This window comes from Mrakia frigida, assembly GCF_051309035.1.
Source record: "Mrakia frigida strain ATCC 22029 unplaced genomic scaffold BDY24scaffold_45, whole genome shotgun sequence".
Classification (NCBI taxonomy): domain Eukaryota; kingdom Fungi; phylum Basidiomycota; class Tremellomycetes; order Cystofilobasidiales; family Mrakiaceae; genus Mrakia; species Mrakia frigida.
In genome coordinates, this window is record NW_027481236.1 from 64,988 (window position 1) to 78,367 (window position 13,380).

The 13,380-nt window shown below is 54.9% G+C and overlaps 4 protein-coding genes across 4 annotated transcripts; 1 reads left to right on the top strand and 3 right to left on the bottom strand.

Annotated features, from left to right (window-relative positions):
- Nucleotides 1–1,446: 1,446 nt before the first annotated feature.
- On the bottom strand, nt 1,447–3,410 carry BDY24DRAFT_403314 (TLC domain-containing protein). Its single transcript, XM_076642352.1, has 5 exons — nt 2,871–3,410; nt 2,509–2,633; nt 2,271–2,408; nt 1,949–2,186; nt 1,447–1,854 (listed from the first exon to the last, which is right to left on the bottom strand). The coding sequence occupies exons 1-5, from the start codon at nt 3,228–3,230 to the stop codon at nt 1,564–1,566; spliced, it is 1,152 nt and encodes a 383-aa protein (XP_076492564.1). The 5' UTR covers nt 3,231–3,410; the 3' UTR covers nt 1,447–1,563.
- A 224-nt stretch (nt 3,411–3,634) lies between these two features.
- Nucleotides 3,635–5,178, bottom strand: BDY24DRAFT_403316 (uncharacterized protein). Its single transcript, XM_076642353.1, has 3 exons — nt 4,925–5,178; nt 4,604–4,814; nt 3,635–4,445 (listed from the first exon to the last, which is right to left on the bottom strand). The coding sequence occupies exons 1-3, from the start codon at nt 5,041–5,043 to the stop codon at nt 3,657–3,659; spliced, it is 1,119 nt and encodes a 372-aa protein (XP_076492565.1). The 5' UTR covers nt 5,044–5,178; the 3' UTR covers nt 3,635–3,656.
- A 133-nt stretch (nt 5,179–5,311) lies between these two features.
- BDY24DRAFT_403322 (FKBP-type peptidyl-prolyl cis-trans isomerase) lies at nt 5,312–7,660 on the top strand. Its single transcript, XM_076642354.1, has 11 exons — nt 5,312–5,383; nt 5,459–5,477; nt 5,573–5,812; nt 5,915–5,985; nt 6,108–6,184; nt 6,276–6,345; nt 6,432–6,687; nt 6,891–7,070; nt 7,157–7,215; nt 7,302–7,374; nt 7,452–7,660. Exons 1-11 carry the CDS (start codon nt 5,361–5,363, stop codon nt 7,467–7,469), a joined length of 1,086 nt encoding a protein of 361 aa, XP_076492566.1. The 5' UTR covers nt 5,312–5,360; the 3' UTR covers nt 7,470–7,660.
- A 91-nt stretch (nt 7,661–7,751) lies between these two features.
- On the bottom strand, nt 7,752–13,290 carry BDY24DRAFT_418914 (uncharacterized protein; the record flags this gene model as incomplete). The annotated part of the gene is made up of 14 exons (XM_076643907.1): nt 7,752–9,467; nt 9,538–9,696; nt 9,783–9,941; nt 10,008–10,184; nt 10,276–10,436; nt 10,518–10,708; nt 10,799–10,873; nt 10,960–11,325; nt 11,411–12,085; nt 12,186–12,256; nt 12,347–12,383; nt 12,495–12,592; nt 12,672–12,741; nt 12,830–13,290. 14 exons carry the CDS (start codon nt 13,288–13,290, stop codon nt 7,752–7,754), a joined length of 4,416 nt encoding a protein of 1,471 aa, XP_076492567.1.
- Between the last annotated feature and the right edge of the window lie 90 nt (nt 13,291–13,380).

Consider the following 13,380-nt stretch of genomic DNA (forward strand, 5'->3'; position numbering starts at 1 on the left):
AGCAGCAAAAATGAAACGTTAGCCCGACGGGGGGGTCGAACCCCCAACCTTCAGATAGACTTGTAAGTGTCTGGGAACTCTGACCCCGGCGAAGAGGAGAGGGAGGGACCTGGCTAGATCGAATCAAGATTCTCAAGAGAGCCAAGATACGGGACCGTAAGAGTCTGACGCTCTACCGATTGAGCTAGCCGGGCATTGGATAACAGTGATTCGAAGATAGGGAGTAGGTTTGAGAGAGGGGAAGGGAGGGGAGGGGAGGCGAGGAGGGAGAAGCGACACGCGCAAAGTTGAGAGAGGTGGAGGGGCAGTTCTGAGTGAGGAGAGATGCTAGGCTGATGGAAGAGAGAGAGTGGAGAAGGGTAGGTTGAAGGCGGGAGGTGAAGAGAGGAAGAAAGGGAAGAAGGAGGAGAGAGGAGAAGCGACGCGTTCAGTTTTGCTCTGTCTCCCAAACTTTCCGGCCAACCCAGCAACTTCACCTGCTGAGAGACATTCAAGTTGAGCCTAGATGAGGTCCAGATCAAGCTAGGGAAGAATGGGAAAGAGCGGGAACGGAAAGAAAAGGTGCAAGGGAGGGACGCGTCGCTTCTGAAGATCTGCGCCGAGCAAACGGTTCAATTCATGAGTTCTTCACCGCAGCTGCTCTCAGAAATGATCTGAGAGCGATTGCTGAACGACATAGGAAGAGCGACACAGTCTGGGGCAGGCAGATTCCAAGGGAAAACGCGAAACCGGACGCGTCGCTTCAACTTCCGTTCTGCCGCTTGACTTCTGATACTTCAGCTTTTCCGGCTCAGGAATACTCTCAAGAGAGCATGCGAAGCCAACACAGCGGAAATCGTGAGGGAAGAAGCGCGACAGCGGCGTACATAACCGAAAGAAGGAATGAAAAAGGAAACGAAAACGACGCGACCGTTTTGAGATTCAAGCTCACTTCCGTTCACTCCATCACTGCGTCAGCTCAGACTTCCGAAGATTTCAAGAGCATAGCTGAGAGTCTGAGGAGTCCAACGGAAGAAAGGAGAGTCCCAAAAGGGAGTGAAAAGGGAACGGTGAGGGACGCACGACGACGCGCCGTCCTCGAAAACACGGGGAAGTGCAATATGAAACGTCAGAGGGAGTAGAAGCCTGCGCAGATGTTTGATCGGAGACACCTAATCAAAACCGATATCTCTTTAGCTGAAGGAGCGCAAAGAGAAGACGTTTCCGACTCCAGCTCTCCGGAAGAACTTCCACAGCTTTGAGTCCGTAAGAAGTTGAGAGGAAGAGAAGTAGAAGAGGGGATTGATGATGGGAGAGAAGAAAGAAGAGAGATGATGAGCTCGCTTGCTTGAAAGAAGCTAAGCTGAGAGAGCAGGATGGATGGAAGCGGATGAGGACAAGGGAGAGGGAGGAACGATTTGTTGAGCTCGAGTTTCCCTTCCTCCTCGCTCTCTCCCTGCTCGCAGAGAAAAAAGCACAAAGATAAAATCAACCGACGAACCAGATGCGACCTCTAGGTTATACTCCTACAGAAAACCATCCCTTCCGACTCTAAAAAATCTGCCCAAACGCGTCTTCTCTGATCTACTTCCGTTTCCTCAACACCCTCTTCCCCTCCTCCTCTCCTCCTCCCTTCTTCTTCTCCCCTCCCTTTCCTTTTTCATTCTTCTCCACTACCTTAGCTCCCATCACCTTCTCCTTCTCTTCGAAATCCTCCTCCTCTCCTCCCTCATCGTCCGACCTCGTATCCTCCGCTCCCGTTCCAAACACGACCTTGACGAGCACCTTGCAGATCATGGCGAACCAAACGCACATCAGGACCCAGAGGAGTCCAAGGGAGATGTAGAACGTTTTATGGGCGAGGGGGGAGTAGTGCTGCAGCCAAAACAAAGAAGGGAGGAGTCAGCGAGAAGGTCGACGCGTCGAACGAAGGAAAGAGAAACGAAAAACGAGCAGGATCCGAACTCACAATATCCCAAGGTCCCAACGGGTACGCTCCCGGCTCGTAAAGCGAGATATGCTTCGGGGATTCGTCCCAGACGTTGAGAGTGATGAGGAGGAGACCGATCTGGCGAGTGAAGAACCAGGAACACAAGAACAGGCCAAACATTATGTCCGTGACGAGTTGAGGGAACTCGAGGTACTTCATCATCTTGGCGGCGGAGAAGATGATGTCCCCGAAATCCATGGTTACTAGGACGACGGTTCTGTTGAGAGAACAAGCGAGGGGAGAGGAAAGGGTGAGCTCGACGCGCGGATGCAAAGGAGGAATGAACGAGAGAAAGACTCACCCAATGGCAGTGATGTTGGTGAGGTAGCTACCTGAGACGAGGTAGATGGTGATGAGGTGGTGGGAGAACATCTGCCAGTGATCTTTCCTTCGAGCTTCGAGGTGAAGAGTCAGGAGTTGATGGAACCAGAAGGCGAGTCTGACACGAGAACGAAACGAGAGAAAGGTCAGCTTGGACGCTCCTCCTGCTTTAGAAACAAGCTTCCAACGAGAGAAACAAAAGATGAAAGGAAGCTCACTGAGTAAGATAGTAAAACTTCTGAGCTCCAGAAAGAGCCAGCTCGGGGTAGGCTTGCCAGATGGCAGGGAAGTCGAACGGGATCCAGTGGCCTGGTCGGTACGAAGTTGAAGCGAGGAAGAGGGACTGTTTCCCCAAAACAAACACGAACGAGAAAGTCAGCTTCAATATCCTCTCGGGGTAAGTAACCACTCAGCAACGGGCTCAAGAAGGAAGCAAGGACGGTCGAACGAGGCCGCAATACCCTTGTTTTCTCGTTGAGCTCAACCTTCCTTCCTGCCCCTTCCAATCTCTCCTCCCTCCCCTCCAAAACACCGCAAGCCTTGAAAACTTGAAAGCAAGAGAGAAAACGAGAGAACTCACCATCCCGAAAGACCAGTAAACCACGTAATACAACAAACTCCACCCTTGCTCAGCAAACCTTGTCGACGCCTTGCTTCGAACCCTCAATTCCGTCTCGCCCACCTTCCTCTTCCCTCCTCCTCCGCCCTTCTCCTTCTTCAGCTCCACCTCCGAGCCTCCTCCAGCGTTAGGAACGTAGCGACGTGCTATAGGAGCGAAGACGAAACGCATGAGGATTTCCCGGAGGAGGGTGAAGGCGAGGAAGGAGGAGAAGATGAAGGCGAGGTCGCGAGGGCCTTTGAGGTAGGTTGTTGTTGAGGAGGAGGTTGTTGTTGGGTAGGAGAGATGGAGGAAAGGGTATAGCAGGGAGGAGGACAACATGGTGGGCGAGAGAGAGAGATGCCCTGAGAAGAGGAGAAAACAGGGTCGTGGGTGTTGGAAGAGGGAGGAGGGAAAAAAGGAGGTCCTTGTGAGCTCGAGCTGCTTCAAAGGTTGAGTTTCCCGTAGTTTTCGTTTGGTTGCCAACGAAAAAACGAGCCTGTTTTCGAGAGTCGAGATGGTTTGAGAAGGACAGAAAAGAATAGCGAGGTCGACTTTTTAAGTTTTCTGAGTTCTCATAGAGGACGGAAGATGGGGAGAACAGAATGAGCTCACTGTGCGAGATTTCGAGAGACGCGACTTTCTTTTTGGGTCGACGCGGCTGCCTGCTCCTGCTCCCGTCCTTCGTTGCTTGCTCGATCTCTACTCCGAGCGTCCTTTCTCTTTCTCACAAGCCCTGTGCGAGATAAAAAAAAACTTTCCTTGAATCTAAGCCTCCTGCGCCTCAACCTCGCTCCCCTCTCCAACGACCCACCTCTCCGCGCCTTCCACCCTCACGGTCACTCCTCTGTTCAACCCCCAGAGATGCAGCACCTCCCCGACGCTCTTCCCTCCCTCTCCCTCCGGTCCACTGTAGAACATGAAATGCTGCTCCATCAAGACCTCGCTTCCTTCCACGACCTCCCTCCCCAACCCGTCCCCTCCAACGAACGCGTAAACCGACGTGCACGGAACTCCAACCATCTGCCTCGCCAGCGTCCTCCCCAGCAACTCCGTATCCTTCAGCAACTGCTTGCTGGGGTCCTTGGTCCCCTCGCCCGTGAGATGTAGGACGAGGAAAGCAGCTGGCGAACCGAGGTTGGGAGGCAAGCCGGAGGAGGAAGAGTGAGCGAAGAAGGCAGGGTAGAAGAGACCCTGGTGGGGTTCAACGGTCGGAGGAGCAAAGACGGCTGCTCGGCGGAGGGTTATGTTCTCTCCGGTGGTGGTGAGGAGGGAGGTGATCTGTTGGGCGGCGGTGAGGGAGGAGTTGGGGTTGTCGGCGGAGGGAGAGGCGGAGAGGAGGGGAGCTTCGAGGATGGTCGCGAGATCGAGGTTGACGAGATGGGAGACGGGGAGCTGCGGTTCCGAAGGAGAGGAGGAGGAGGAGGAGTGGGAGTGAGGGTGCGTGTGGGAGTGGATGGTGGAAGGGTTGTGGAAGAAGACGGAGGTGTGGTGGAGGTTTTGGAGGAGAGTCGTGAAGCCTGGAGTTCGGTAGACGAAGGAGGTTTCACAGTCGAGCTGATATACGAAGAGAGAAAGCGAGGAACATAAAGGTCAGCTTCATAGTTTTTAGAAGACTCCATACGAAACGCGAACGTCGAGAGAGGGCTGCAAAACGAGCTCGAGATCCTCGAACGACGAGGGCTGAAACGAAGGAAGGAAGAACGGAAGCTCACCTCGACGATTCCTCCTCTCCTTCCCCAACCCTCTCCCATGACTCCTACAGCGATCAAACCCTCGGCAGCGACTCTTCCAGCGAGTTTAGCCTGCTTGGCCGCTCCTCCTGCTTCGAGATCCTTTTCGAGCCAGGCGAGAGCTTGTTCGATGTTGAGGTCGGATTTGGCGAGAGCTTCCTTCGCTTTCACCATCGAAATCGGGTGTCGTTTTCTACATAGAATCGAAAGAGCAACGATAGGAGATCAGCATCGTTGTCTCGAGTTGAGGGAAGGAGTAGGAAGGAAGCGGCCGGGGAGAGGAAGATGGGCTGAAGGACGAACCGGAGGGAGGAGATGAGCGCGATGGGAACCTTGACGGCGGCTGAATGAGGGTATCCTCGCTTCGAGAGGAAGCTCAAAGGGGACCGAGAGATCGTAGAAGGTCGAAGGAAGGTGGCCATCCTGTAGTTTTGTTGAGTTTGGGAAAGAGGAGAGGGAAGTGGTTGGGGGGGAAGGAAGGAGGAAGGTCTCGAAGAGGGAGCTGACACTTTCGTCGTCAGGAAAAAAAAGCTCAAATTTGCTAGAGTTAATTCGGGTCCAAAAGGTGGAATCCGGAAGTATAGATAAGTATCTTCCAAGAGTGGAAAGAGGGAGATGGCAATCTAAAAAAGTTTAATCGAAAATCAGGGGAGGGGAGAGAAGAGGCAGATTTCGATTGACCTCAACCCACCACCTTCTCTTTCCCCTTCCTCTTCCCTTCTTTAATCCCTCTATTATCATGTCTATGAAGATTGCCATCTGGTGAGTAACCTCTCACTTCCACTTGGAATCTACACATCCATCTCGCTAACATTACTCTCCTTCTCTCTGATACAGGTCCGCTGTCGTCGAGCCCGTTCGTTTCAACCCTCCTTCCTTCCCTCCCTTCAACCTCTCGCTAACCTTCCCTTCTCTCGCCTGTGCTCTTTCTTTTCATGTTGTTCTCTCTAGGGAGTCGAGACCATCATCTCTGTCCCCCGAGATTTCACTCTCACCAACGCTGCTCTCGGAGAGCTCCTCGCCGACCCTACTGGACGATCCGTCCTCAAGCTCACCCACGAGGTCATCCCTGCGAAGAGGTTCCAGGACGGTTACGTCTCTGGAGAGGACTCCGAGGAGGAGGACGAGGAGGAGGAGGAGGGAGACGTTGAGATGACCGAGATCGTCGTTACTTCGCTTACCGCTGGAAAGGTACGTTCCCGAGAAGGCCAGGAGGAGAGAAGTTTCGAGACGAGAGAGGCAGGCCGAGCTGACTTTCTCCTTGCCTTTTTGCTTGCGGCTTCTTTTCTACAGACCGAGCAGACCACTCTTAACCTCACCTTCGTTGAGGGAGAGGAGATCTCGTTCTCTGTTACTGGATCCAAGTAAGTTTTCCTCCTTCCAAATCTCGTCTTCCCCGCGAGCTCTCCCCGCTCTTTCTTTCACTCAACACGTTCTGGCTTGACGTTCGAGCTGACCTTTCCTTCGTCTTCTCTTCCTATCGCAGCATCGTCCACCTTTCTGGAAACTACATCGACCAGGATGTCGGAGCCAACCAGGCCCCTGATTCCGACGAAGAGGACTGTGAGTCTCCTTCCTTCCCGTTCCGTTCTGCCTCGCCGCGTCGAGCTTCAGGAACTGACCACCGCTTCTCCCCTTTTGCTTGCACTAACAGTCTCCGACGAGGAGTGGTCTGACGCCGACGAGGACGAGGACATGGAGGAGGACGACGACGAGATGAACGCGTTCGTTCCGTCTTGCCAACTCAACCTCTTCCCTTCTTGAGCCGTCAGCTCACGCCTCTCCATCTCCTTCTTCTCCCCTTCTACAGTTCCATCTCCGAGATTGCCGCTCCCGCTCCTGCCAAGCGAACCGCCGCCGCTGCTGGTCTCGAGGAGGCTGCCGCTTCCGGAGAGCTCTCCAAGTCCCAGAAGAAGAAGCTCAACAAGAAGCTCAAGGGAGAGAACGGAGAGGCCGCTGCCGCTCCCGTCGCTGCCGCCCCTTCCCCCAAGGCTGCTAAGCCCGTTGCCGCTCCCGTCAAGAAGGAGGAGGCTCCCAAGGAGGAGAAGTCTAAGGCTGCTGCTAAGGTACGTTCTTCTTCGTCCCTTCTCCTCCCGCTCGCTCCTCGTCGCTTCTTTCCTCGTCCTCCTCGAACGACGCTCAGCGGTCTACAGTGTCGTATTCGACGACAGGTCGAGGATGTATGCGACGAGCTGGGAGAATCCAGCTTCGATGAAGTCAATCGCTGACCTCCGTCCCTTCGTTTCCCTTCCTCTTTCGCCTCGAGCAGAAGACCCTCGCTTCCGGACTCGCCATCGAGGATACCAAGCTCGGAACAGGTGCCGTCGCCAAGTCCGGAAAGAAGGTCGGTATGCGTTACATCGGAAAGCTCGGAAACGGAAAGGTCTTCGACTCCAACACCAACGGAAAGCCCTTCGTCTTCTTGCTCGGAAAGGGAGAGGTCATCAAGGTTCGTCTTTCACGCTCCTTCTCGAACTACTTCGAACGAGCTTTGAGCTGACTCTTCGTTCGTTTTTGTTTTGTGTGTGTGTGTAGGGATGGGACCAGGGAGTTGCCGGTATGGCTATTGGAGGAGAGCGAAAGCTCACCATCCCGTTCGTTCAATCTCTCCCTCCCTCTTCGCTCCCTTTTCACGCTCGAACACCTGACTGACAACTCCTCTCGCCTTCCCCGACTGCAGTGCCTCCCTCGCTTACGGATCCAAGGCCCTTCCCGGAATCCCCAAGAACTCTGTCCTCCACTTCGAGGTCAAGGTGCGTCTCGTCTCGTCTCCCTCTTCCTCCCTCTCCTTTGCTCGAACTGACCTTCCTTCGTTCGTCTCTTTCCACAGCTCGTCTCCGTCAACTAAACTCTTCTCGAGCTTAGCTTAGTTCTCTTAGATCCCTAGTCGTTTATTCTTCTCGTCCTCCCTCGTTTTGCTTTACCCACTCCCACCCAAACCTCGTCTGCTTGTAATCGCACTCTCTTTTCGCTCTGGAACTCCCAAGCAACCCAACCATCCCCTTCAAAATACGATGATCTGATTCACGTTGTCAAAAAGTCTTTCGTCCTCGTGGGTGTGTCGTGCAAGTCATCGAAGAAACGAGAAAAGAGAAAGCAAGGGAACGAAACGAGAACGCGTCTCAGAGAATCAATCACACTCCCAAACCCCACCATACTTCTCCCTCGCCCCTTCCACCTCCTTCCCTACCCGCTCCCACACCTCCTCCCAAGCATGCCACCATCTCCTCCCCGCATCTTCCTCCTCTTCCTCTTCTCCCATCTCAACATCCCAGTCCTCCTCGACGCGTCGTCGCTCTCCAAACTTCTGCCTGATCCTCATCCTCCACCACTTCATCAACCCCATCCCCTTCTCCTTGTTCCCCGCCCCTTTGACCCTGAAGCACTCCACCAAGAAATCCCCCATCATCTTTGTTCCAGCCGCACGAGGCTCAGCACGCGAGTCGCGGTGGATCCATTTGTCGAGGAAGGTGCGGAGGTCGTCGAGCGTTTGGACTTGGGTTGGTTTGGAGGACTTGGATTGGGATTTGGAAGATCCGAGGATGGGAGCGAGAGGGTAGGTGTGGGCGGTGGGTGGGTCGTTGTTCGGGACGGGGAAGGAAGGGTGGACGAGGAGGTGAGGGAGGAGAGGTGCGTTGGGTGAAGGACCGAGTTGGAGGTGAACGATGGTAGGTCCTGACGCTTCGAGTTGTCGACGACGGCGGAGACGACGAGCTTCTTCGTCTTGCTGTTGTTGATGCCGTTGAGTTTGGAGCTGGACTCGTTGGCGTTCCTCCGTCCTTCCTCGTTCCTCCTCCTCTCGATCCGCGTCGTCCGAATCGTCCTCGTGTCGACTGCTTCCTCGAGCACTCCCGTTCTCATCCCCATCTCCTCCAAACTGACTCCCGTCTTCCGCCTCGTTCTCCTCCTGCCCAGCAGAGACCGATCGACACGTCGTTCGTCCTCCTCCCGCTCCCTGCTCGTACCCTCCCCTCAACATCGCATCGACCTTCGGCTGCAAAGGCTTCAACTTCCCCTTCTTGGCGAGAAGCTTGTCCCGTTCAGCTCTCATCGACGAGAGCTGGTCCCTCAAGACGTTGGCTGGTAACTCGAGAAGGAACTCCAAGTCGTACTCCAATAGAGCGGCGAGCTCGACGACCTCCTGATCCGACCCGACTCGAGCTGGGAGTTTGTTCGACGGCTTCGAGGGTCCAGCGACGGAGTTTCCGTTGGGAGGAGAGTGAGGAGCGTTCGGGGGAGGAGCGGCGAAGAAGGATTTAACTCGTTGAGGGGAGACCTGGACCTTCGATTTGGGAGCGAGTTGGCGGAGCATTCGAGCGACGTCGGCTGAAGCCTTCTTCCCCTTGGGAGACTCGGAAGCGGCGAGACGAGAAGAACCTGCTTCAGGTGCTGCTGCTGAAGCTGGAGCTGCTATGGCATCGGCCGAACGTCCTCGACGCGTGGGAGAAGCGGATCGATGATCTCGACCGTCCCAGTCCGGGTAGAGTTCCTTTCGAAGCGAGGCGGGAAGAGCGGCGAGAGCCTCTGGATCGACTTGGGAGAGGCTGGGACGAGCTTGGATGGGAGTCGAGGGGATGATGGTCGGTTGAGCTGGGACCGAAGGGTGAGAGAGAGGAGAGGGAGGAGCTGATGGTGGGATGGGAGCAGGAGGAGCGGCGACGACGGAGGGACCTGGAGCGACGGGTGCTGGGACGAGGCCCGGGAGTTTCGCCGAAGATGCTACTGCGTTCTTGGTGTCGACGAACCTGGAAGAATTTGGCTTCTTGGCGAAAGAGAGGGTTCCTTGACCTGCTTCGAGAGGTTTCGACGCGCCTTTCCCTCTGGGTTCCTCGAGTTTCGTGATCATCTGGAAGGCGAACAAAGGCACCGTTAGTCAGGAAAGAAGAATTTGCAAAGACAAAATTCAAGGAACTCACGATCCCAATCCCTCGCAACTCGCTGGCCTCGTTCCTTGCATCTCGAAGGAGTTGAACGGCTACCCTTCCTAGGATGGCTGGATCGTCCGTCGCCGTTCCTCCAGGACCGAGGATAGCTTTGGTTGAGCTCGAGTCGTCGCAGTGTCCGTGTCCCATGAACTTTCAGAATATGGAGGAGAGAAGCAACGTCAGAAGGACGAAAGGATCGAAGCCGCATTCGAGCGAAGGCAAGAGAACAGACTCACCTTAGGAGCTTCCACGGGCGCACCTTCTGCTCGAGTCTTGATCCCCAGCGTAAGAGCTCTTCCGAGCATCCCAGCCTGACGAAGTCGCTTCGCAGCCTCAGCGGCGAGATTCAGAACGAAGTTCTCCGCCTCGTCGCTCGTCTTGAAGCGAATGCCGTACTGAAGAGAGTGTAGACGATCAAGTTCGAGAACGAGAGGAGTCCTAGAACATTGTAGAGTACTCACGTTGACCTCAGCACTAACACTCTTCCTCGTCTGACTCGACTGGAGCACCCTCGAATCGATCCCTCGACACCCGTCGTACAGCTGCTTCCCCGTCGCTTCTCCGAGGGCAGCTTGAAGCTCTCCGACTCTCCTCTTGCGTAGCTCTCCGACGATCGACGTTTTGAAGATCCGCTCGATCTGATGGTGTAATCAAAGGAGTGAGAAGGAAACGGACCCAGTCAGCCACGGCGAGAGGAAAGAGGGGAGTAGAGAAAGAAGCAGCTCGTACCTTCTCAGACTTCTCTCGACCGAACCCCCAAAGGTCTCGAACCTTCAACGGAGCGAGAAAAGAGAGCACCTCGGACTGTTTGAGGTGGTAGGATCCAGCGGGTTTGGCTTTTCGAGAGGCGAGTCGAGCGAGGAGAACGTTGGAAGCGATGCCGATGGAGACTGGGGGGAAACGAACAAAAAGGTCAACGTCAGATCGATACGAAGGAGAGAAGACGGTATCTCTAGGTACTAGGGACTCACTTTCACACCCAGTAGCAGCTCGAACGTCGTTCCTGATCAACTCGGCGACCTCTTTCGCTCGATCCAGCTCTTCGTCGTCCTCGTCCGGTCGGTGAGCTCGAACTTGAGTGGTGACCTCGAGGAGTGCTTCGTCGACGGATACGGCTTGGAGAACGTCGGCGTAGGAGATGAGGATGGTGTAGAACTTGAGACTGTGGGGCGAAGGGACAACGGAAGAGATCAGACTCGAGTCAAAGGAGACGGGCGAAAGGAGGAAGAGAAGGAGGGAAGAGGAGACTCACGCGACGGACTTGTACTTTTCGAAGTCGTAAGGGATGCTCAGGATATCAGAGCAGAGCTGCCGAGCTTGACCGAGACTGAGGAAGAAAGAGAGAAGAAGACGCGTTCCGATCAGCTTCCCGTCCCAACAAGTCGCTCCCAGTTGAGAAAAGGAAAGACTCACCTCATCCCAGCCTTAACTCCAAACTCCCTCGCCTCATAACTCGGACTAGCCACCTCACTCGTACTCGCCGCTCCCGCGCCCTTCCCACTCGAATGACACACAACCACCGGCTTGCCGACCAAGTCCTCCCTTCCCAGCCGCCCCACGCTCACGAAGAAGGCGTCGAAATCGCAGTGCATGATGACCTTTTCCTTCTTCTTGGCTGATTTAGACGGGGAGGTGATTCTGGGAAGGACGGCGGAGGAGAGGGAGTTGGTTTGGGAGGAAGGATTCGATTTGGTGCTGGCGATGACTTGTTCGACGGTGGTTTGAGCGGCAGAGACGAGGTTGATGAGTTCTGCTTTCCAAGTTGAAAGCCAGTGGAGTCTGATTGGGGAGAGGAGGGAGATTGGTCAGCGCTCGAGTCGAGAGGGAAGAGCAAGAACAGGCAGAAAACGAAATGGAGACGGACCTCGAATGTTCGAAGTAACTTTTGATGAAATTCCCACTCGCCGAGGTATGAGCTTTCCTCCAATCCTCCTGCTCCATGAACTTGCTCGCAGCTTGGTTCTCAGGATGGAGAGCGTAGGAAGGTCGATCTGGTTTTTTGAAGTCGGGAGGAGGAGGAGGAGCGGCGTCGGGATCGGAAGCGAGGGATCGATTCTTGAGAGCGGAAGGTGGAAGAGCTGGAACGAGGAAAGGTGAAGGTCGAGTGGAAGTGTTGAAAGTTCTGGAGATGTCGATGGAAGTGTTGGTGATGTCGGTCGAGGTGGTGAGAATAACTCCGTCCGAGTCGTCCTCCGTCTCCATTCGAGCGTCCACGTCTTCGTCTTCGTCGTCCTCGTCTCCCCACTCCTCCCCCTCCTCCTTCGTCTCTCCTTCAGAGGTCTTCCTCCTCTTGGACTCTCTCTCCACAAAGCCTGGAGTACTATCGTCCTCCTCGTCATCTTCCACGTCCCAAGCCGTCTCCCTTCCCTTTCCTTTGTCCTTCAATCCGCTGCTGCTCGACGCGTCCCTCCTTCGATCCGACGACGACGAGGCCTGAGCGATGGGAGTGCTGGAACCGAACGAGAACTCTCTTTGAGATGGAATTTGACTGGCTCCAGGTGCAACGGTAGGCTTCCACTTGAACTGACCCCACGGGAGGCTATTGGGACGAGGAAGAAGAGGAGAGGAGAAAGTCAGCGACGAGCCGACGAGAGACGTGGTCGACCGCACCAGAAGATGGAAGAAGGGAAGGGACTTACAGCTTCCCAGCCTCGATAGACTGAACGATCCACTGAGCAGTCACGACTTTGTACTTCTCGAATTCCTTGATCTGAAGAAGGGAAGAGAAAGGGCGACAGAGGTCAGGTCGCGCTCTTTGCTCAAGACGCAAGGTTGGGGGTGAATTGCTTAGGACCCGTACCTTCTGAGGTGTGAGTTGAGAAGCAATGATGTGGGTGCTGGAGACGCAAAGGACGGGAGAGAGAGAGGAAAGAGATCAGAGAAGGAGATGAGGGAGGACGCGTCTCAACGGACGAGCAGACGAGAATGGGAAGGAAGAGGAGACGTACACCAAGCTCTTCTTATCGAGATACGCGTGGAACGTTCCTCCGTGAGCCAGAAACATGTCTCGAAGCTCAGGCGGGGAGGGTTGGGTGTAACCGTTGATCTGAAGGAGGATGGAGGAGGAGAGAGAAGGTGAGCTCAACCGTCGAGTGGAAGCGAAGAAAGCGAAGCCCTGAAATCACGTAGATCGAAACCGCCTTGAAGATCTGAGGGTTGGATCCAGCTTGAGCTCTCTCTTGGTTCTGGAACTGACTACAAGGGGGGGATGGCAGGGAAGGAAGGGAAAGTGGTGAGCTCGTTCGTCCCTTAGCCTGTCGAGCTTCTTCTTCGTGAGACTCACAGCTTGAGGCGCTTGTTCCTCATATAATCTCCACCTCCCCCGAACGTACTAGCACCGAAAGCGAGTTTCCTCTTCCCTTCCTCGATCTCAGCAGCTGTAGGAGGTCTCTTCAACCCGCTCCAAGCTGAAGGAGAGGCTGAGGGTGCTGCTCCTCCTCCTTGTCTCGATGATTCTGCTGTTGCTGTGGAATCCTTCTCTCCCTTGGCTAGAAGTTGGATAGTCTCGTCGGGTTCCAGAGAAAGAGAGGCTTGTTGAGGTCTCCGTAAGGGTTCGAGTTGGACTGTTTCGTCTGGTTCTGGCGAGGAAGGAGGGACGTCGTCTTGGGGAGGAGGAGAAGGAGCTGGGGGTGGAGAGGGAGAAGGCGATGGTTGTTCGTCCATAGGGAAAGGAATTTCTAGGAGCGATCGTTCGAAAGCTTCATCTTGAGATCCGCCAAAGTATTGAGATGGATCAGGAGACATGGTCCCATCGTCCGAAGGAAAGGGGAGGGTGAGAGAGGTGGAGGAAGAAACGAAGCGAGCTCAACTCGTTCCCTCGTTGCCTTCCCTCCC

What these genes read in the sequence shown, in the direction of transcription:
- BDY24DRAFT_403314 (XM_076642352.1), bottom strand. Translation starts at nt 3,230, where the DNA reads ATGTTGTCCTCCTCCCTGCTATACCCTTTCCTCCATCTCTCCTACCCA. An exon ending in AAGTTTTACTATCTTACTCA is followed by an intron (nt 2,409 to 2,508) that starts GTGAGCTTCCTT and finishes TTCTCGTGTCAG; the next exon opens with ACTCGCCTTCTGGTTCCATC. An exon ending in CGTTGGGACCTTGGGATATT is followed by an intron (nt 1,855 to 1,948) that starts GTGAGTTCGGAT and finishes TTTTGGCTGCAG; the next exon opens with CACTACTCCCCCCTCGCCCA.
- BDY24DRAFT_403316 (XM_076642353.1), bottom strand. Translation starts at nt 5,043, where the DNA reads ATGGCCACCTTCCTTCGACCTTCTACGATCTCTCGGTCCCCTTTGAGC. An exon ending in GCGCTCATCTCCTCCCTCCG is followed by an intron (nt 4,815 to 4,924) that starts GTTCGTCCTTCA and finishes GATTCTATGTAG; the next exon opens with AAAACGACACCCGATTTCGA. An exon ending in GGAGAGGAGGAATCGTCGAG is followed by an intron (nt 4,446 to 4,603) that starts GTGAGCTTCCGT and finishes TTCGTATATCAG; the next exon opens with CTCGACTGTGAAACCTCCTT.
- BDY24DRAFT_403322 (XM_076642354.1), top strand. Translation starts at nt 5,361, where the DNA reads ATGTCTATGAAGATTGCCATCTG. An exon ending in GACGACGACGAGATGAACGC is followed by an intron (nt 6,346 to 6,431) that starts GTTCGTTCCGTC and finishes CCCCTTCTACAG; the next exon opens with TTCCATCTCCGAGATTGCCG. An exon ending in GAGCGAAAGCTCACCATCCC is followed by an intron (nt 7,216 to 7,301) that starts GTTCGTTCAATC and finishes CCCCGACTGCAG; the next exon opens with TGCCTCCCTCGCTTACGGAT.